The sequence below is a fragment of the Dendrobates tinctorius genome, unplaced genomic scaffold (genome assembly GCF_039654945.1).
Source record: "Dendrobates tinctorius isolate UK_male_01 unplaced genomic scaffold, ASM3965494v1 ptg000085l, whole genome shotgun sequence".
NCBI lineage: Eukaryota > Metazoa > Chordata > Amphibia > Anura > Dendrobatidae > Dendrobates > Dendrobates tinctorius.
Genome location: NW_027361753.1, coordinates 3,498,633 through 3,522,442, shown reverse-complemented (window position 1 = coordinate 3,522,442; position 23,810 = coordinate 3,498,633). Strand labels below are relative to the sequence as shown.

Here is a 23,810-nt window from a genome sequence, read left to right as displayed (position 1 = left end):
TTTACCTGGGCAGTCCGTTCCTCCATTTCAGAAAAATCAATATTTGAATTGAAATGCAAATTAGGTTGAAGAGCTATTTGTAGATGTGAAGCCTCTGTCACTCCGGCTCTATTTCCCACCCAGCACTGCCTCCTCCTGCTTGACCGACAGCTTCTCTGCATGAAGTCACACAGCATAGAGACTGTCAGTCAAGCAGAAAGAGGCTGCACTGGGCAGGAATAGAGCTCAGGTGCCAGTGGCTTCAATTAGCTCACATGAACCCATTATAGCCAATGTTTCTGTGCATGTGTTCTATGATGGTCAGTCTTATTGACCATAATAATGCATGCAATATAAATGCAGTTCCTGCACACATCCATGTGGAAAACCGCATGAAGCAGCATATGGAGCCGGACACATCTGCAATTTGTGGTTGCGATTGGACCGATATCGAATACAGATGTCTGTACCCAGCCTATTAGAAATGAGAAGAAGTGCATATGAAAAAGCTAGAGATCTCATATGCTATATTTTGGGTTTAGCAGACATGTTATGCATATACATGTTTAAGTGGCATATGGGCAATCTGAGCCATGTGTGTGAGTGGGCTTTTTACAGTATACTTCTATATGTGCAGTTTGTTTTTGTATACTGTATACAGTATATTGTGGTAGTTCAACTCACGTGGTGGAATACGGAGGTAGAAAAATAGTAACACTGTCTCTTTAAATCTTTAATTGGTTTATTGTTATGCAGCTTGAACCCATCAAGAAGCGAAAATGAAAGCAGCCTTTCCAGCTAAAACGGAAAACAACAAAAAACAAAACACTGCAACACAGTCCATATGTATGAGGGTAGCAAAAACACAAAACCACTGGAGAATCCTGTCTCCAGTGTAGCTGAACCCAGAATGCCTCTGGAGCCCAGTTATTTAAACCCCAGACTATGCAAATTTCTCACACTATATATATATATATATATATATATATATATATATATATATACACACTGTGTGTGTGTGTGTGTGTATAATATATATATATAAATTTTTTTTTTTTTTTTTACTTGCTTTCCCGTTGGTAGCACACTTTTTGCACAGTGGCCCTTTGTTATCCATGTCCACCCCTGAATATAGTTACAGTGCCTTGTGAAAGTATTCGGCTCCCTGGAACTTTTCAACCTTTTCCCACATATCATGCTTCAAACATAAAGATGCCAAATGTAAATTTTTGGTGAAGAATCAACAAGTGGAACACAATTGTGAAGTTGAGCGAAATTTATTGGCTATTTTAAATTTTTGTGGAAATTCAAAAACTGAAAAGTGGGGCGTGCAATATTATTCGGCCCCTTTACTTTCAGTGCAGCATACTTACTCCAGAAGTTCATTTGTGGATCTCTGAATGATCCAATGTTGTCCTAAATGACTAATGATGATAAATATAATCCACCTGTGTGTAATCAAGTCTCTGTATAAATGCACCTGCTCTGTGATAGTCTCAGGGTTCTGTTTGAAGCACAGAGAGCATCATGAAGACCAAGGAACACAACAAGCAGGTCCGTGATACTGTTGTGGAGAAGTTTAAAGTCGGATTTGGATACAAAATGATTTCCAAAACTTTAACATCCCAAGGAGCACTGTACAAGCGATCATATTGAAATGGAAGGAGTATCATACCACTGCAAATCAACCAAGACCCGGCTGTCCCTCTAAACTTTCATCTCAAACAAGGAGAAGACTGGTCAGAGATGCAGCCAAGAGTCCCATGATCACTCTGGATGAACTGCAGCGATCTACAGCTGAGGTGGGACAGTCTGTCCATAGGACAACAATCAGTCGTACACTGCACAAATCTGGCCTTTATGGAAGGGTGGCAAGAAGAAAGCCATTTCTCAACGATATCCATATTAATGTGTCTTTTAAAATTTGCAACAAGCCACCTGGGAGACACACCAAACATGTGGAAGAAGGTGCTCTGGTCAGATGAAACCAAAATTGAACTTTTTGGCTACAATGCCAAAACGATTTGTTTGGCGTAAAGGCAACACAGCTCATCACCCTGAACACCCCATCCTCACTGTCAAACATGGTGGTGGCAGCATCATGGTTTGGGCCTGCTTTTCTTCAGCAGGAACAGGGAAGATGTTTAAAATTGATGGGAAGATGGATGGAGCCAAATACAGGACCATTCTTGAAGAAAACCTGTTGGAGTCTGCAAAAGACCTGAGCCTGAGTCAGAGATTTGTCTTCCAACCAGGGCTGTGGAGTCGGTAAGCCAAACCTACGACTCAGACTCCTCAATTTCCCTTCCACCGACTCCACGACTCCAACTCCAACATATATTGCTTATAATTAAGTGAAAAATTTATTGTAGTACAATGGGAACATCAGACATTTAATCATTTTTATGATACAATAATCAAGACATTTAGATAGCACATAATATATATTTATTGGAATACAACTTTAGAACACAAAAAACTGTAATAAATTGTAAATATGTAATACACTATGTAATATGGATTACATATATATATATATATATATATATAGTGTGTGTATATATAACACTATGTAATAAACTATGTAAGTGGCAAAAAAGTTTTCAACAAAAACATACTAAATAACATTTGTGCAGTCTATGAATTTGTTCTAAGAAATAGAATTGCCTCCATCAGATCCTCCTTCATAGATGACCTAAAACCTGACCTAATAATTTTAAGGCCAGAGAACAACCTCTCTACAGTAACTTGGGTTGGAGGCAAAGCCGTAACCACATGGGCAACATCTCTAACAATTTCTGGGTATAAGAGAATTGCCTCATGCACAGTCAGTTTTGATGAACGGTTGAATTTTTCTTTGAGAGCAACTGAAACATTTTGCTGAAATATGGCCAATCTGCTTGCTATAGGAGACGGAGTGAAATCTTTTTCCTTGCAGCAACGCTTTGCCTGCTCCATATCATCCAAATACTTGTCAAAGTCAAACTCCTCATCTGATGAGGATGAAGATATGGCAGCAGTAGCACTGTCAGGACCCAAGTCCTCTTGCGCCTGGCAGTCCTCCTGTAGGCCATTCATCCTAACTGCTACCTCAGTCAGCGCTTCTTTTCCTTTAGTAAACTGTTGATCATCAAGCAATATATGATGACTTGGGTCCACATAAACAGCTACCAGAAAAATGTTATTTTCCAATAGCTGTGTCTCTCCGTTTCATTGAAGCAGAAATGCCATCTGCGATTAAATCTCCTCTTTGGGACCGGCAAAATAGCAAGTTCTTCCACTCCCTTATGAAAATGCCAGGAGTTAAATCCTCAGCTTGTAATTTTTTAGTCACGGAAAAGAGGTGATTAAACAATTCCTTCAATTCAGCCACCTGTTTCTATTGACCTTCATTTAGGGTTACCTCAGGGTTCGCCATATCTATAAGAAACGGTTTTAGTCAGGATCAAAACTAGGGGGGGCAGAAGCTCATACTGATCCGCAGAATCTCATACTGCACACCTCAGCTGCTGCAGAACCTTATACTGCACACCCCTACACTTGAAAATAAAGCCTGCACCTTAAGATGTGGTGAATGCAGGCTATTTATTCAAACTATCAATTGATGTTGATGTGTTACTGAAGCCGAGCAATGCCTGTCCTGGGCGTCATTTTGGGAAGCTGAGGTGTACCTGACTGGTGCTAAAAAAAAAAAGGAGTGGTAGTCTGTGTGCTACCCGGCTTTCATTCTTTTTGGTACAGATAAGATATGGATAGACAGATATGGGTAAATGGATAGAACAGATTTCTAATCTGCTTTTGCTATTGAAAACATTATCTATGAACTCAAACCTTTCAGGTGATGCGTTTTTTAAAAAGCTGATCTGCTTTTGCAGCTGAAAAGCGTATCCTCAAAAAAAGCAGCAAAAACGCTGTGTGTGAATGTAGCCTTAGATCAGGAATAGAACAGCCATTTATAGGACATTTCATAACTTTCCCAAATTCCTATGAAAAAAGGTTCAGCACATTCTGCATGGAACTACTGTACTCAATTTATTATATATTGTCGGAGTCGGTCCATTTTATTCCGACTCCACCAAAATGAGCTCCGACTCTGACTCCACAACTCCGACTCCACAACTCCGACTCCACAGCCCTGCTTCCAACAAGACAATGATCCCAAACATAAAGAAAAATCTACAATGGAATGGTTCACAAATAAATGTATCCAGGTGTTAGAATGGCCAAGTCAAAGTTCAAACCTGAATCCAATCGAGAATCTGTGGAAAGAGCAGAAAACTGCTGTTCACAAACGATCTCCATCAAACTTCATTGAGCTCGAGCTGTTTGCCAAGGAAGAATGGACAAGAATTTCAGTCTCTCGATGTACAAAACTGATGGAGACATACCCCAAGCGACTTGCAGCTGTAATCGCAGCAAAAGGTGGCGCAACAAAGTATTAAGTTAAAGGGGTAAAATAATCCTGTTGGTTATCCTGTCCGTGCACTCGCTGGTGGCCCACTCGACTACTTCATCAGCTCCCAGATTCTGGCTGACGCTTCTGCAGTGACTCATCCACTGGCTTCTCTATTTCATCAGCGCCCAGACTCCGGCTGACATCTCCCCAGTGACTCATCCACTGGCTTCTTTTCTGCAGATACCATATACTTCTCTGCTCTGCACAATTTTCCCACATCTGTCTGCTATCTCAGCCTTCTCTGCTCGCTTTATCAAACTGAACATGTACAAAACAGAATTCATCATCTTTCCCCCATCTCACTCTACCCCTCCACCAGACCTATCCATCAATGTCATTGGCTGCTCTCTTTCTCCAGTCCCGCATGCTCGGTGCCTTGGGGTGATCCTCGACTCTGCGGTCTCTTTCAAACCACATATCCAAGCGCTCGCCTCCTCCTGCCGCCTCAAACTCAAAAATATTTCCCGGATCCGCTCATTCCTCAACCACGAAACCACAAAAATACTAGTGCATGCTCTTATCTCCCGCCTCGACTACTGCAACCTCCTACTCTCTGGCCTCCCCTCTAGCACTCTGGCTCTGCTCCAGTCCATCCTACACTCTGCTGCCCGACTAATCCACCTGTCTCCCTGCTATTCCCCAGCCTCCCCCCTATGCCAGGCCCTTCACTGACTTCCTATTGCCCAGAGGCTCTAATTCAAAACTCTAACTATGACATACAAAGCCATCCACAACCTGTCTCCTCCATACATCTGTGACATGGTCTCTAGGTAGCTACCCACACGCAACCTTCGATCATCTCAAGATCTCCTCTACTCCCCCTTATCTCTTCTTCCCACAACTGCATACAAGACTTCTCCCGTGCTTCCCCCATACTCTGGAACTCTCTGCCGCAACACATTAGACTCTCACCATCAACGAAAACCTTCAACAAGAACCTGAAGACCCACCTTTTCCGACAAGCCTACAGCCTGCAATGATACTCGGTCTACTGAACCACCACACAACCTGCTCTACCCTCTCCTACTGTATCCTCACCCATCCCTGTAGACTGTGAGCCCTCACGGGCAGGGTCCCCTCTCCTTATGTACTTGTGTGTCCCTTGTCTTACACATGTTTATTGTACCTGTCTATATTTTCCCTTTTCACATGTAAAGCGCCATGGAATAAATGGTGCTATATATATATGCATAATAATAATAATTACTCTGGATGTCCTGGAATTCACCTCACACTTTGTGTGGCAGCTATACAGCTCAGGAACAGAGACATCCGAGCAACACAGGGGTCCACCCCCTACTAACTCTAATCAGGAAAACTCTCTCACTAGTTCCTGGCTACCACTCCTACATTTAACCCTGAAGTGAACTACAATTGTGCTCTATACTTAAGTGTGCTCAGTGCCCCCATCTTGTGTCCTTTCTTACTATCTACACTGTCCCTTAATTACTTATAATAATATGGCAATAAACACATATATACAGTACAAAAACGTAAATCCAAGACATTCAAATATGGAAAACATGTTCAAGCAAACAGTAATATCAACAGTTACAGGGCTAGGCCCTGACCCTCTTACACTCCCACTGCTCGCACTGAGTCACCCTCCTCCTCTTCCTGCCTTGACAGCACAGTACAGTCCGCAGGCACCTCAAATATCTGAGTGTCATCACAAAAGGATCACCTTCACCCAACGGGGTTAACGTCTCTTGACGAGGGTTTGGTTTATGCTCGGATCAAACTTTGTCCGGCCATTGGATAAAAGTGAGAAAAAATGTGGCAATTGGTGGAGATGATTTCCTCCTCTTGACTCTGTAAATCTTCAGAATACACTTCCTATGCCCATGGCATACAATGTGTGAATAGATCTGCGGACAGTCATTTGGGCACTTGGAGAGTTGTGTTGTGGGGCAAAAAAGAGTAATTGGGGTGCCACCACTGAGGACTGTACTGTGGAAGGAAGAGGAGCAGAGGCAACTTGATGCAGCACTTGCAATCTACTGGAGCACATGCTCTTTCTGGCCCTCGTCTACAAAGATTACCATTGTATGGCTGCCAAAGAAAGGGAGCAGAGATGCCCATCCAGTAACAGAAGTTGTAAAAAAGCTGTGAAAATTCTGACTGCATCAAAACAAACTGATTTCTCATCCCTCATATCATACCTGTCTCACAACTCTAAACAGCTATTTCATACTTTCAATTCTTTCCTGCATCCACCAGTTCCCCCTCCCTCTCCTCTTATCTCAGCTGAATACTTTGCCTTACCACCTGTGAGCTTGACACAATAATGTCCAACCGCATTCCAACCATTTACGATAGTCTTCATCACCTATAACTAAAAACTGGTGTCTTCCATCCTGATTGAAACATACCTCGATCACACTCATCCTCAAAAAGCCCACCCTTGACCCATCCTCTGTGTCTACGTATCACCCCATATAATTTCTCCCCTATGCCTCCAAACTACTGGAACTACATAAACTGTCCTCCCACCTCTCCTCTTGCTTCCTCTTTGACCGCTTACATTCTAACTTCAGACCACACAATTCCACTGAAACTGCCCTGACTAAAGTCACCAATGACCTACTAACCGCCAAATGAAAGCGAGGCGAGCTTGTCCTCCTCCTTCTCCTGGACCTAGCATCTGTCTTTGACATAGTGGACCATTCCCTCTTACTACAGACTTTCTGATCTGTTGACATTACAGAATTGGCCCTTTGTTGGATCTCCTCGTACCTAACAGACAGAACATTCAGTGTCTCCCACTCACACACCACCTCTTCATCTCGCCCCCTATGTGTCGGTGTCCACAAAGGTTCAGTTGTAGGACTGGGATCTATGCTTAGAGGGCACACGCACATGCTCCCTCCTTCTTAAAGGGACCGCCCTCATCAACCTAAGGTATTCCCTACCTACAGCTGGGCGACACCTTCTATTTAAGGCTACTCCTCCAAGATGGAGGTGCCTGAGCTATGTTGTTAGTTTGCCTTGCATGCTTGCTAGTTGTCAGGTTCCCCAGGTCCGCCTGTCTGCTTGTCTACCCTGTTCCTGTCCTTACCTGTCTGTGCCCATCTGCTCGTACCTGTATGTGCTCTTCTGTCCATCAGCCAGTCTAGATTGTACCTGCCAGTGCTCATCTGTCTGAATCCCGATCCAGCCCGCACCTGCCAGTGCTTTTCTGTTCCTCAGCTGGCCCCATCTGCACCTGTGGTCCCAGAGAACCTACAGTGCCTGCCTGCATTTTTCATCCCTCCTTTGGGCCATAGCAGCTTACCCGCTGTAGGGTGTCAGCGATCATCTTCTGTAGGTCAGCCATTGAGTAGCACCAGGTGCCACCTCTTTGTACCTCCTTGGGTTGCAGTTTTCGCCTGCTGCCACTTGTCCATTTAGGGATTTGGTAGGCCACCTAGTTACGCCCCTTCCAGGCTTTCAGAGGGATATGGAACAGTGATTCCACCACCTTGCCCGTTAGTCTCCATCTGCTGGGTTGGCTGTAGTGGAAGAGATGTCGGTCCCCGCTATACTAATTCTACTTTATTGCAATTGATGCCACTTTGTTGGCGTCTGCCACTAATTTTTGTAAATGTGTAGACTCCTGGTTGGGTCTCCTTCATGCGTGTTGCCTGTAGCAGTAGGCCTCCAAGACCGTCAGGCCTCCACTTCCTTGACTCCGTGTTACTATCCTTAGATTTTTCTGACAATAGTAGTTTAAGAAATTTATATGATATTTGTGCCACCTGAGTGTGGCCTAAAATGATCCCTCACCCACCTCATCTTACTGTGACATTCAATTGAAAGCTGTAAATCCTGTCCCAGACCCCGGTACCTCATGCCTGGCTGATTGCTGCAGTGCCATGCTACAATTATACTGTGGGAAAATTGAGGACACTTTCCTGGTGTCTGCCTCTAGTTTGATGGTTTGGCAGCATTTGGGGATGTTATGAAATGTTGTGCATGTGTTTATTTTTGCCTCCTATTGAGCTGAATGGCGTTCGGTTATGTTCGGTGAATATTACACGAATTAATCAGCGAATATTGCAAATTCGGCGATCGTAATCCAAACTGAACATTTAAATATTCACTCATCTCTAACTGGAACCCCTGACATATGCCAATATCTGCAGATCAGAGCACCCACATTGGAGGCCAACTCTAATCCAACAGCCAGCTTTGATACAGTCATAGAGTCCCTTGAAAAGATGCTTTTTCTGGCTGCTGTAGAAGCACATGGCATCATTGCCATGTAATGTGACATGTTGTGGGTTGATAATAGGGTTGCTATCTTGTTAAGGCTCCTGTTATGTATGTATAGTATGGCAGGTTGTGCAGTTTCCAGGACATCTAACGTTGCTGCCACCCTGTGGTGCAGGCATAAATCTTAGAGGACTCATGTAGATGGTGCAGGCTTCCCATGACAACTTTATTTTTACAGAAGTTTTTTTATTCCACATCAACAACCCTTTTTTTTTGTTTTCTCCTAAATTGCGCAGAAAGAAACCTCCCCCTAAGTTTCCCATTGCTTTAGACACCCTAATAAACATAATAAATTGGGTGACAGTGAAAAGATTGAATGGCCATCTGTACTTCCATTAGGGGAGAACGCCACTAGTATGTTCTTGCTCCTCATCAGTACAAAGTAGGATTCTAGTTGACAGTATGAAGTGTTGCATGTGAAAACTCGATGAGAATAAATTCTTGTCTTAAAGCCTGTAATTTTAATTGTGTCTTCTTGATACTTGTCTCCCATTTAAGACTCCTTGATCTTCAGATATGGTTGGCTTAACAGTCTCTCCTGAGATCTCATTGGTGGATGAACCAGTGAAGATCCAAGCTTGGGGCCTTCCTCCCGACCAAGTAATCACTCTAGGAGCATGGCTGAAGGATGAGAGAGGGCGAATATTTCACTCCAGGGCTTTCTACAAGACAGACATGGAAGGGAAGGTGGATTTGGAGAAAACTCCCGCCACTGGTGGAGACTTTCATGGAGTCTGTCCTATGGGCTTATTCTGGGCTCTTAAACCAAAAATCCCAATGAAAAAATTGAATAAACGTGATGTTGTGGGAAGTCCTTTCTTGGTTCATATCGAGCTATATTCCTCATTGGAGTTCAAGATTCCTGAAGATTTTCCTGCTGCAACCAAGGTCATTGAAAGATGGTACGCCGCTCCCGGAGTCCAGAGAATATTAATAAGAGAAGGACGGATACGAGGAGCACTTTTTCTGCCACCTGGTAGGTAATAATGTGCAAATACCCATACCAGTCATTATATAAATAATTCATAGAAAGGAGATGCATGCTTACTACATGATGTGCAAGTAACCAGTGTAAAATATAACAAGCACTATATAGGACTTATTTAAGAGGGATGGATCGCTGAATTACCAGAACAAGACAATAAATTTGCCGGGGGATTACAGCAACACAATTGGACCACATACAGGATCAAAAATATCTTGAAAGGGCTTCCCATGCCCTATTTCTGGATACTATTAGAATACTACATGCAAAAGACCTGATAGATTCCTTTTAAGTTAATACAGCTGGCTCCAGTTGGCCAGGAAAAAAATGGGAGGCAGTCATACACCAGTTCTCGAGATTGCTTGGGGAGACAGATGCTGTCCCCCTGTTGAACATAAATTGATGGCGTAGCCTCCTGATATGTAGAAAATTTAAAACATGGGAAACATCATTTAAATGAATTCTGATGCTGCTGTGATCACAGGACTTTTCAAGCTACGATGTTCCACAGAGACCTGTGGTGCCCATCACCAACGTCTTCACCCCCTGGTTGAATGATCATAAGCTTCTCATATCTTCATCTCCATGCATGACCTCCTACTCTGCACAACCTGACCAGACTTTAACTGCCCTTATAGGAAAAGAGCTGGTCTGCCCAATCTTCTCTCAAGCTTTACCCCTCTCTCCTACTTCTTCTAACAAGTTTTCTGTTAAATGAAGGGTCCTAGCAGTGAGTATATTTATGGAAGTAGCAGCATTTCCAACTCCCTTCTCCCGTGTGATCACCTGAATATCCTGCTAATGTATTAAGCACAACACTGCCAGTCGCCTCTGTGGATTACAACAAAAATTAAATTCCAAGCATGTGTAAGTCTTGTTCTGGGGGGTGTTCTTCAGGATACAGCAGAGTCAGGGGCGAGAAAAAACAACTCATACACAATCCACTCTCCGTAACTATTTTACTTAGTTATGAGGGTAATTTCACAAGACAATAGAAAACATTATAAAAAAATATATTATACAGACATTTATTAGGATGCTCTTGACAATTGTTACCATAATAGTAATTAATAAATCACAAATTGATACACTTAATAGTAAGATCGGCTGACAAATGGAAAAATAGGAACCTATCGCAAATATATAGCAAAAACATGAGCAAAGCTCAAAAAAAGCGACAGAAGGTCCAGAAAAATTGAATAAAATTCAAATTTATTAGTACACTACAGAAAGACAGATTACAAGTGAGGGAACAAGGGGACAATGAATTGTGTCACATCCACAACCGCATGGGTATAGCACAAGAGAGTGCTGGACCTATTAAGGCCTAACTAGCTAGTATAACATTCAATATGGTATTAAATTAAATTCAACCATGTCCTCAGGAAAAATAATCGATATAATAAACATCCACTTACTCAATAACAGATGCAAGTATCATACATATAAAATCCTATGTGGCCAGATGCATGCGTCATAATGAAAGTGAAAGTAAAGTAACATATGCCTGGGAGGCAACAGCCAGAGGCTTCCTAGTGTCCAGACACCCACCCCGACGCACGTTTCAGAGGGTCAGTCCTTCATCAGGGGCACTCTTTTGTGCTATACCCATGCGGTTGTGAATGTGACACAATTCATTGTCCCTTTGTTCCCTCACTTGTAATCTGTCTTTCTGTAGTATACAGACATTTAGCCAGAAGGCTGAAACCCCTGTGCTGTTCAGCATGGCATCCACAAAATCTGTACCTACTGTATTTTCTACAAATCTACCTACTGGCAAACCTATCAAAATCGGCCACCCATTACCTGTTTACACTCTGGAGACTGGATCATTTATATGGATGTAATTTACTGGTTCTCCTGCGATTCAGCACAGCAGTTTACAATCTTACAAACATTCACTTCTGTTCCCCAATGAAATATTCCTCTCCCATCCCGATGTGACCTTAATGAACTCAGAGGAATAGTCCATCCTCAATTATATTGAAAATATCCCAAAATTAACCATCTGTATCAGCGAATTAGCCATGAACAAAGTCTATAGAAGTAGAACACCTGCCCCATATTATAATGCTCCACAGAAACTCTCTGTCCTGAAACAAAAGAAAGTTCAAGCTTAGTCTAGAATCCGTTGCGTGCCGTGTTGGCATCTAGGTGTAGATTAGGATTGTTAGTTAGAAAATAAACAGGAAACGTGACAACAAATCTGAAAGTTCTATACACTGATTTTGGCAATAAACATGGCCTGAACAGTCAATATGCCTAAGTATCTAACAATAGGCTCTACCTCAGCCTTCAGTCTTTTGGCGTCAGAATGTAGTGTGGTGCATGCACGATTTCTTACAGTGACTGAGCAGTGGGCCTTACTGACCTGGATCTGCTCTGGACAAACAATTGTTGTATACGGAAGGATGTGGTGTCCCTCCAACAGGTGAGTCGTACCGTTGATGCTTGTGGCTTAACTCCTCAGCAGCGTCCAATACCTCTCACACTAGGTCCCTTTTCCATCTCTTTCCTGGCAGAAATCTCACATCTGGACAGGTTCTGGTCACGGATAAGTTCAGCTCCAATCTGACACTGCTCTGTTCTCTGTGAGGTGTTTCCATCAGAGGATGTTGTCGAATTCCTCGCCAGCACATCCTCTCCCTGTTCTCATTAGCTGAAGACTGCCCTTAAGATGGCCGCACTTCCTCTTCCTGTGTTTCACATCAGTCACATTGTAGTCCCACGTAAGACATTTTATAAGCACATCACAGTCTTTCAGTAATGCTTAGGCAACATCTTGTGACCGAATGACAACATTACTGCAGAGAAGCAAATCTATTTACAACAGGTACAGTGTTACACTGGTGTAGATACAGGTATGCACAATTATCCCGCTCTGGTGAGCCAACACGCATGCACCCCACCTCTCAAAATGGATATTCCCGTTGCAAATAAAAAAAGATGTTCAGATCATGTGACTGGGGGTCCCCACCATCTTCACATTACAGATAAGAAAACTATTTCTCACAAAAAGATTTGGAAGGTCACCGACAACTCCAGAGCTAGCTGCCTTCTAACTACGAGTCAGCTATGGGATCTACCAAAACTCCCACTCTCCTAATGTCTTGTTTTATCATTCCGAACTTTAGGCTTTCCTTCTTCTTTTACCGTCCCAGTATGACATGGACTCCTTAGAAGCAGATCTAAAACATGCATGGTGGCGAGACCAATTTTTAATACATTTTTGAATAGGTAAAAAAGTGAAACTCCCTTTTTCTGGCTTCAATATTGTAGAATCCATTTATTTCCATTTTGTCTTCTCTTTAGGTGAAGGACCCTTTCCGGGAGTTATTGACATAAATGGGGCTATTGGTGGCCTAATAGAGTTTCGCAGTAGCCTTCTGGCCAGCCATGGTTTCGCCTCTCTTGCCCTGGCTTATTATGCTTATGATGATTTACCTATTTTCCTCGATAAAGTGGATTTAAAATATTTCGAAGAAGCCGCTCAGCTTCTATGCAATCATCCCAAAGTAAGAATATTTAACAGAAATATGTCAGCGAGTCTTACGCTTTATGGATTCCTTCAAAGAGTTGACATGTCATTAAAGGGTTGTTTATATTATTTCAATTTTAGATCAGTGGCTTATAATCCTGAAGTAAATAAAGTTGTCAAATCCAATCAATTATTGAAAAAAGCTCACTGCTCCCGATATCACCCCCTGAAAACCTGCATTTCAGAGGCTTTTGAACTCTTGATTTTTCTATGGATAAGTCCTGTAGTTCATCATTGACAGGTCGCACATGCTCAGTAGACACCTGCTATTCTTCTATAGATTAGTAGATATCTTTTTCTTAATTTCCAGTGTCACGCCGAATGTGTCATTACAACATCTTCACTACAGAGAGTGGACATTGGCACTACAAACCTGTTGCTATCAATGGAGGGTGTAGCTATCCTTTTTAGATGCGCCCTAGCTGTGTGATAGATAAAGTAGAGCAAAAGCAGAAATACCAGACACTGTTCGCCTCCCACACAAAACTAAATATGAAATGCAACTGGGCTATTATCTATAGAAGGGGTGTCAAACTCATTTTCACAAAGTGCCACATAAGAATTATAGTTAGCCTTTATAAAGCAGCTGGAACACTGGTGGCAGTGAACCAATTGTGCCACTGACTGGAATTACCTTGCAGAAGCAGGACTTAGTGCCTACCTGGTCTTCAGCAGCTCCTCTGATGGTGAGGAAAGGCTTGGGCTACATGATAAATGTGTGCGTGAGTCATGTGAGCTTCCACACCCTTTTTCTGTACCTCTTAACCCCACTTCAATCTTTATTAAGAAATCCCAATAAACACCACACTGAAGTTGGATTAATTGGCCACAGCATTTAACACAATTTTTTAACACAACATCCCAGAAGGAGTCGTCCAAAACCATAAACCTCGGGTTTAATAATCCCAACTTGGCCCAAGTCGAGTCTTGCCTCTAGCTGCTAAGCATCCGCTCAGAGGCACCAACCCACCTGGTCAATGTCCAACACCATTAATGATGGATCCCCTTTAATGCCTTCACAGGATTATTTAACTACCCGTCCACTTGAATCCACCCAGGGGAGGGTCCAGAAACTTTTGAGATCCCCCCCCCTCCGATCCGCCATTCACCAGCACCACGAACTTCGTGCGACATACATTTACACAATCTTTAAAAAGAAACATCCCCAACCTTCCTAAAATGCTGTACTTCTAATCACCCACAAAACTAGATATAAAATACCACAAAACATCCCCGTTACACATTGAAACCAAATAAGGGAGTGTCGGAAACTTCTTATCACTGTAACGGGCACCTAAAATGGTTGCCTCACCTAACATGGCTGACCCTTTTATACTAGTGCCCCGTGACCCCACCCCTGACCCCTCCTCACAGACCTAAGACCAGTACCACCAATTTCAAATAGTTTTACCCCCACCCCCGTACTACCAGCTAATTACCTAACCTCAGCTCACTATATTCCCTCTCAACCCCCTGTCAACCCCCTGGCCTTACTGGATAGCCCCCAAGTGTCACTCTGGGGCAGTGTCCAGACCTGCAGCAGCTAACACATGTATTAGAGCAGGTATACGAGGTACAGAGGTGTGAGACAGAAGTGTAGTCAGAAGGTTGGGGGTCAGGGCAGGCAGCATAAGCTCAGGATAGAAAGCTAAGGTCAGGAGCGGAAAGAGCAAACAGTACGAGAACACCAGCCTGGTCAGTAATGGGAGGAATAAACAATAGAGCACCTTTACAGGAACTAGATGCAAACAGCATACTGAAACTTAAGCTCAGGCCAAGGTGTGGAAGGCAGCACTGCCTGATATAGTATCTGCTGGATGGTGATTATCTGGAGAATCCAAACCTGAAGGACACAGCAGGGTTAGATTCCTGTAGATTTTGGCTGTTGCCCTCCTATAGCAATTTGAAAAAACAGCATACAGATGCAGCAGGGGTGAGGAGTGCTGCAAGAGACAAACTCAGTGAGTCAGCTTGATACGAAGAAAAGCAGCGCCATGACCACGGTGAGTAAGGTGACGCTGAGGAGGTGTAGGGAAGTGGACTGATCTATGGACCTGTCTGAAGAGGAACAGCGAATGGAAAATGTGCAGTAGATATACTTGACATGAATTTGTATATACATGTGGGGAGACAGCTAGATATAGTGAAAGATGGTGAAGTACTGGGTTTTGACCACTAGGGGGAGACAAAGAACAGCAGGAAAAGGAGATGGTGCAGTACTAAGGTTTAGCTACTAGAGGGAGACAGAAGAAAGCAGGAAAAGGACTTAGCAGCTAATGCTAAAGAAACCGCAAAGTCATGGTGGGCGGAGTTACAGGGACTCAAGAGGGGAATTCCCAGGGAGGGGAATAAAAGAGAGAGAGAGAGGGAGTCCAGGGAAGCCAGTCAAGGAGAGCCAGTCCAGGAGGAGGAGTTCAGCAGAGGAAGAGCTCCAGAAGAGACTGGAAGGAGAGACAGTCAGGGGGGTGGCCCTGATAGGATAGCCACAGGACAGAGGAAACCCGGGGGTACCAGATGGACGGACTCGTACAGGCGAAGCGCTGTGGTGGTAGGTCTAGGGCAGCCATGGTGATAGAACCGTGAGGGAGGTCACTGTGAGAGAGAGAAGGTGCAGGGTACCCGGGCCTGTGCATAGAATCTGTCGTGTTGCTGTGGTCATCGGGAGGATGGCCAATAAAGAGGACCTGTTGAACGTACACTGGTTTCTGTCTCCAGTCTGTTCACGGCAAAAAAGGGACCACCCCCAGTCGGCACACGTACCTATAGAAGCATGGGAGTTACTGCCATTACAGTCGCTTGTAATTGTAAGTGCTCATACAGATGTCCGTGCCACTTGGTACGAGCACAAACTGTAATGTGTGGACTGGCCAGGGGCTATAAGAGAGCTGTCCCTGGATAGTAGAGCAAAGAGTGTTGTTTTTGGGTAGCTGGGCTAATAGCGCTTTCCTTGGATAGCAGGGTTAAGAGTGCTGTCCTTAGGTACTAGAGATAAGAGTGCTGTCCCTGGGTTGTAGGGCTACGGCCACACTATCAGTATTTAGTCAGTATTTCATATCAGTATTTGTAAGCCAAAACCCGGAGTGGGTCAAACATGCAGAAATGGTGCACTTGTTTCTATTGTACCTTGTCCTCTGATTGTTTCTCACTTGGTTTTTGCTTACAAATGCTGAGAAAAAATACTGAAAAAATACTGATAATGTGGCCATAGCCTCAGAGAGCTGTCCCTGTGTAGAATCCTGCTGTTCATGTTCTGAATCTTCTGAATCAGGTATATCTTCAAGTCTCTCCAGAAGTGAAGGGAAAGGTATTTGTGGACCGTGAGGCACAGGGCGAATCGCTGACGTGAGGTCCGGGTAAATAATATCCTTCTTATTTTTAAGGTTGAATGCCTCCATGTTGCACGTCCAACTGTACCAGTCAACTTACCTTTAGACCACTGTCGTGGTTGTACACAAACAGAACACGCCATATGTGGAGCCCACGACTTGTCCTGATCATCTAGTTTTACACCAAAGTACGCTTAATACACTTCTCTGTTTCACATTCTTAGAAACAGAAGCTTAATCCACCACAAGCAATAAATACTGAGAGGAATCTTGGTATCGCACCACCACACTCTTATAAACTGTCTAAAAGAATATCTGCCTTTGCTCCCCATAGAAAGCGATCACAGCGCAGCTTTCAGTTCTTATACTGATGAGGTAAAATGAAAGCTGTGCTCTAATTGGTTGCTGTGGACATCACCACACTGTTATGAATAGTGACTAAAAAAAAAATCTGTCTTTAGTGCCCATAACAACCAATCACAGCGCAGCTTTCATTTCTTATATTACTGAGGCAACATAAAAGAGATGCTATGATTGGATGTTATAGACACCACCACACTCTTTGGAAGCCGGGTTAAGAAAATCTTCTCTTCCCAGAGCAGCCAATCACAGCACAGCGTCCATTAATTTCTAACCAACCTAATGACCCAAAAAAAAATCATCCAACAAGGGTCACACAAAGGGTTCAAGTATGGTGCAAGAAAAAGCTTAAGGAGTCGGTGTTTGTGAAAAAAACTGTACGTGATGGAATTTTTTCATTAATTTTGCTGAGATCAACAATCGAAAGTATATAAAAATCGCCTCTTATTTTTCAAACAATTTTACCCCTGCAGACCTGTGTTATCTGAAGGCTTGATGGCTGCTATCGATGGGTTTTAAAGACTATAGGGAGAAAAACAAAATTAAATTCTTAGATAAACCCTTTTAGTAAAATTTTGCCTGAATGATTCTATTAATAATCCAGAAGGTATATCGTGGCACGGCTGTGTTGGTGCTCAAATAAGTTCCCCAAAAAATAATAGAACAATGTACACACTGAGTATGGTGGAAGATGAAACCGGCAAGGTATCATATAGATGCAAAATTTACAGCAACACGCAAAAATAAATAAAATAACCTTTATTAAAATATAAGTAGGTTGTACACATTAAACAAATAAATAAATAGGCATCCCAAATCTATACGTGGTATGATAATTTGATAAGCTTAGACATAGAGCTTTGTAAATAACCATGTAAGGTAGGCTCAATAATAAACAGGTAAAAAAGTATTAATGATTATATACTTTATAAGGTCCCCAAAGAGAGATAATAGTGTGTAATGTGATGTTGGCAAAAGCCTAACAAAAGAACTGAGGTGCACATATAATGAAAACAATGAATACTCGTGCATAAACAAGAAACCGCCACTCAATAACCACACAATGGAAGAAAAGATGGGGAACCAGGAGTAAAATCTTTTCTTCCATTGTGTGTTTATTGAGTGGCGGTTTCTTGTTTATGCACTAGTATTCATTGTTTTCATTATATGTGCACCTCAGTTCTTTTGTTAGGCTTTTGCCAACATCACATTGCACACTATTATCTCTCTTTGGGGACCTTATAAAGTATATAATCATTAATACTTTTTTACCTGTTTATTATTGAGCCTACCTTACATGGTTATTTACAAAGCTCTATGTCTAAGCTTATCAAATTATCATACCATGTATAGATTTGGGATGCCTATTTATTTATTTGTTTAATGTGTACAACCTACTTATATTTTAATAAAGGTTATTTTATTTATTTCTGCGTGTTGCTGTAAATTTTGCATCTATACGATACCTTGCCGGTTTCATCTTCCACCATACTCAGTGTGTACATTGTTCTTTTCTCCGGATGGTCAGCCATCCATTGTTTCAGAGGGGCTGTTTTAATTTTATATCCAGCTGTTATTAGTTAAATAATTAGTGAAATAATCAATATAACAGGATATCACCCTCATTGTTTTAATATCCAAAAAAATAATAGTAGAGTAATAAAGTTTGGCACTCAACTCATGAGATTTCCGTTGCATAAAACTTTTAATGCAGTCCAAAATAAACATTTCGGTCACTATACAGTGAATAATCTGTATATAGAAGTGGGGAACTGCTACTATACCATTTTCCCCACTTCTATATACAGATTATTCACTATATTACTATCATCATTTTAGGCACTGATACCTATGCAGACAGGGCCGCCATCAGGGCATTAGTGCCCTGACTGGCGTATGGGGCCCGGTGGGCAGAGGGGGCCCGCATCGGCCCGGTCTACTCTGCTCACCGGGTCCCTACCGGCAGGTAAACTGGGCCCTTAGCGCGGCGCTGCGGGCGGCAGCTAGACGCTATTGACATGCGGGCCCGCCGGCCTGCACGTCAATATTTAATAGCCGCCAGCCAATCGGAGGCTGGCAGCTGACGTCAGCCGCAACGTGCACATCGCCGGCATCTGACGTCACTGATAAGACGTAAGAAGAACTTGTTTTTTTTATTTTTGGTTTTTTGGCTTTTTTGACAGCGGCGATCTGGGGGGGCCGGGGGCAGAATGCTGGACGTGGAGCAGAATGCTGGAGACTGGGGCAGAATGCTGGAGGAGGATGGGGCAGAATGCTGGAGGCGGATGGGGCAGAATGCTGGAGGCGGATGGGGCAGAATGCTGGAGGCGGATGGGGCAGAATGCTGGAGACGGATGGGGCAGAATGCTGGAGACGGATGGGGCAGAATGCTGGAGACAGATGGGGCAGAATGCTGGAGACAGATGGGGCAGAATGCTGGAGACAGATGGGGCAGAATGCTGGAGACAGATGGGGCAGAATGCTGGAGACAGATCGCACAGGATCATGGGGCAAGATGGATACGATGGAGATCATATGGGGAAGAATGTATACTCATGAGGGCGGGATGGGAGAACATATGGCTGAAGCCAGGAATGAGACACATGGGTTCAGAATGGGGGATATTATTACCATAGGGGCTAATTAAGGGATATTATTACTGCAGTGATGTATTTAATTTTTTGAGGATACTGTTTTAAATGGGGGGGGCGGTCCTGTTACTGTGCAGAGCGACACTATGTCACCTTTTTTTCTTCATGTGGTGTAATGTAGAAGTTGGGAAAAATAAGTAACGTGTTCTGCAAGCGGAGCTCTAGATAACTGTGTTATTTCCTGCAGAGACGAGCCCTGGCTGGAAGATGTGATGGCGATCTGTGCTGGATGAATGAAAAGCAAGGATGAAGGACTTCACCTAGAGACGTCACTGGTGAGTTAGTGATACCTGCACACTGACACTATACATTGTATACTATATACAGAGGTCCTGTGTATAATGTCACTAGTGATCACTGTGTTACCTGTACATTATATACAGAGCTCCTGTGTATAATGTCATTGGTCAATATATTCCCTGTACACAGACACTGCATACTAAATACAGATCTCGTGTGTATAATGCCACTTATGGTGATAGTATTATGTTTTTTTATTAATGATCAGTATTGTAGTATTCAGTCACCATGTGGTGGTAATATGTGGTCTGGGCATGGTGCGGTGGTATTTGTCCCTTGTATATGCTATTATTTGGTCACTTTGTGGCGGTAATATGTGGTCTGTCATGGTGCGGTGGTATTTGTTCCTTGTGTGTAATATTATTCGGTCACTATGGCAGTAATATGTGGTCTGGTCATGGTGTGGTGGTATTTGTTCCTTGTATGTGGTACTATAGGTCACTATGTGGTGGTAATATGTGGTCAGGACATGGTGTAGCGGTATTTGTTCCTTGTATGTGATATTGGTCATTTTAAAAATTGAAAAATAAATAAAAATATACCTAAATTGTATTGCATATTTTAACAAATATTTAATAGGTTACAGTAGAGTAGAGCCCTGCCAAAAGTGTCTACCCTGTTATGGTGGCGGCTTAAAAAAATCTTTTGTCCAAAGCAAAAGCTGCTGGCTATATGTGTGATCTGGTGCTGTTAATGTGTGATTGGTGAGAAGTAGGGTTTTTCCAAGAGAGAGTGGTGAGACTGTGGACAGTTTGAGAGGTGGAGGCGGGGCTGGGTGGAGCCTGGGCGGAGTCTAAAGGGGGCCCCGAAAATTTTGCCAGTATGGGGCCCCGAAATTCCTAGTGGCAGCCCTGTATGCAGATAATGTTGGAGCAGTCGGGTAGGTCTTCCTTTTTCCTTATCCCTTTTTTCCCTGTTTTTCCTCAGGTCCAAGGTGTTTTCACTATTTTTTTTTTTCCATAAAAGAACATGATCTGTATGATGTTTCTCTGTTGACTTAAATTGTTACAATTGTGATGTATTAATTGTGGTTCAAATATTGAACACTGCAGTATACTGAAGAAGGTCCATTGATGACCGAAACGTTTATTTTGGACTGCATTAAAAGTTTTATGCAAAGGAAATCTCATGAGTTGAGTGCCAAATTTTATTACTCTTCTATTAAAAATACAGTGATCACAAAGTATGTCCTTCTATGATCTCTAGCTGTGATCTTTGGGGTAAATCTGACCCTAAGTGTTCAATTTATCTTCAGCGCCACCACAGGAAGAAATGATGTATTTCACTATATCTATTAATACCAGTAGGGCTTGTGTGTGAAATGCAGGACAGGACTGCTCCTCCATTCTCCTCCACTCTTTACTCTAGTCAAAAGATGAGGATTTTGAGCAGAGGACCCATCCCTCAAAATTTCCCAAATTGAACAACAGAACAACCCCTTGAAATTCTAGTGTTGAAGGCGTTGTCGTGCTGAGATTACTAGTACGCATGGACATTATATATGGGGACCTCTGTCTAGCATTCTCTGTCATAGACCAGGATGACCAATGTATTACCTGGCCATCCATTAATTTGAATGGTCGTCTAAACCCCATATTACTGCCATAAAGCAGTGGCAATATCAATGACCAGTAAACTACTAAAAGATTGAATTTTCTCCATTAACTGTCCACTAAATTGTTAACCTATAGCTTTATAAATCAATGTGACAATACATTCTACTTTTTAGGTGTCAGGTGATGGAGTTGGAGTGGTCGGTATATGTAAAGGAGCTGAAATAGCTTTGTCTATGGCATCCTACCTGCCTCAGGTCGCTGCTACTGTATGCATCAATGGACCCACTGCTGTGTATGCTGTCGACATGGTTTATGGTGATCACATTATGAAAGCCATACCCGTAAAAAATGAAAGAATTGTGAGCACAGACTTTTCGTCTTACAGTTTTAGCAACATAATACGCAATCAAAGAAAACCAGAATTCCAGGACTCTATAATTCCCCTGGAGAAAGCCAGAGGCCCCATTCTCTTTTTGGTGGGAAATGAAGACAAGCATTGCAATAGTTTGTTCTTTGCTACAGAAGCAAAATCCCGGGCGGAAAAGTATGGCAAGAAGGATGTGTACATGCAATGTCATCCAGGAGCAGGACATCTTCTAGAGCCTCCGGGTTCCCCTTTCTGTCCTTTATCAGAGTTTAAGTACTTTCCACTTCCTGCGACTTGGGGTGGAGAACTTCTGCCACATTGTAGAGCACAAGAAACTAGTTGGAAAGAGATGCAAGAATTTCTCCGAAAAAAATATTAGGTGCTCTCGAGTGAATCAATTATGAACCCTTTTTTTTTTTTTATTGGGGGATCTATATACCATCCCACATCCTACGCATAAAGCTGAAATTGGCGACTATTGTAGCTTCCATTATCTGGATGGCTTGACCACATGTAAATGTCTATATGTAAAGGGAACCAGTCAGCTGATTTATGCTGAAAAAAACAAACGTTGTATGTTTCAGAGCCTGACTGAACAAATGCAGCCAAGTACGCTTTTTTCTGAAATGCTTAATAAAACTTAACTTAAATATCTGGGACCACAGGAGATATGTCACTAGTCTAGTGCTGCCCCTGGCTGGCTTCTCTCTGCACCGCTCCATGTGATTGACACAGGTCTCTCCTTATGTGTACATTGGGAGAGACCTGTTAATTCAGTCAAGCAGTTTGAGGAGAACCTGGCCAGGGCGGAGCTGGACTGGTTTAGTCTCTGCCTATGGTCCCCAGCAGAATCCTCAAACTATGGTTACTCGGAAATTCTAAAAACATTCCTGGCTCTCATTCGTAGTATTCATGATTTGGACAGCATGCATTGACTCACAGTTTCCCTTTAAGATATGTAAATTATATTATTATTTGGACATATCACTGTCATACAAGAGAGGGTCCTTCACCCAAGACAATGGAGATCTGATAACATCATGTATCATCTATCGAGCTGATGGTTTCAGCCATCCAATTATTACATATAAAGCCATTTATGTGAATGGTTGCCATGTACTGTAGCAGTGCTTGCTCGTTTTGCTTCTTTGCTGGGTGTCTCTGGATTGTAATCCATGATAATTAGCCAATTGCCATGCAAGTTTCAATATTAAAATGATTGTCTGTGATTAGACATCTTTACTTCTGGAGGTTCTGAAGCACAATGCAAACTTTGAAATAAAATTCCCACCTATCATGGTGTTCTTGACTTTTCTACGGTTGTATAAATTGACTTAAACTTTGTAATTTGACTTTTATCAACTCAATGTTCTATTACTTTCCTTCTTTAAATTAAATTGCATTGAAAACACATAACAACTTTTATTGTCCAGCTACAATTTATTACATTTAAATGGGGTTGTCCAATTCTTATTTGCTCTGTTGGGGGCTATGAAGATTAAAGAGAACATGTCTTCTTACTTGGATGCCATAACCAAAGCAGAGGCCCTGTTCAAAGAATGTCTTTCACTCTCGATGGCTATTAGTGTTGTCCCAATGGGTATCATGTAATTTTTCTGTCTAACAAAAAATGTCTGTATGTTTTTGCACAATTAGTTGCCAGATTATTTTGGGGCACAACACACTGTACAGAGAGGATATTGACCTAACACTGAATTAAGCAAACTCTTAACCAACATCTACGCGACTAGGCATTTAAAGGGCATAATAGGGATGCAATAAGGTCAACGGGACAAGGACCGGAGGGCTGAAAGAAAAAGAATAAGTAACTAGGGTAGGATGTAAAAGAGTACATTCTATGGAGTCTAAGATCTTATGATCAGTGAGGTCCTCTCCTTTTCACTTCTGTAGATTCCAAACTCTTATCATCAGAATTCCCTCTCTCACTTGCAAAGAGTCATCTCTTAAGGTCAGCAGGATCACCTGTTAGGTTAAGCTGTTATGGTAGGCGAGGTTTTCCTCCCACTCCTCTCGACCA

At 42.5% G+C, this 23,810-nt stretch overlaps 1 protein-coding gene across 1 annotated transcript in view; it reads left to right on the top strand.

Moving 5' to 3' along the window:
* The window catches only part of LOC141097553 (acyl-coenzyme A amino acid N-acyltransferase 2-like), a 149,772-nt gene extending 126,581 nt beyond the window's left edge, over positions 1–23,191 (top strand). The window contains 4 exon segments of the mRNA XM_073584775.1: positions 9,188–9,665; positions 12,987–13,189; positions 21,579–22,139; positions 22,141–23,191. Coding sequence (XP_073440876.1) covers positions 9,206–9,665; positions 12,987–13,189; positions 21,579–22,139; positions 22,141–22,176 — 1,260 coding nt within the window. The 5' untranslated portion in view covers positions 9,188–9,205 and the 3' untranslated portion in view covers positions 22,177–23,191.
* The last annotated feature ends 619 nt before the right edge of the window (positions 23,192–23,810 follow it).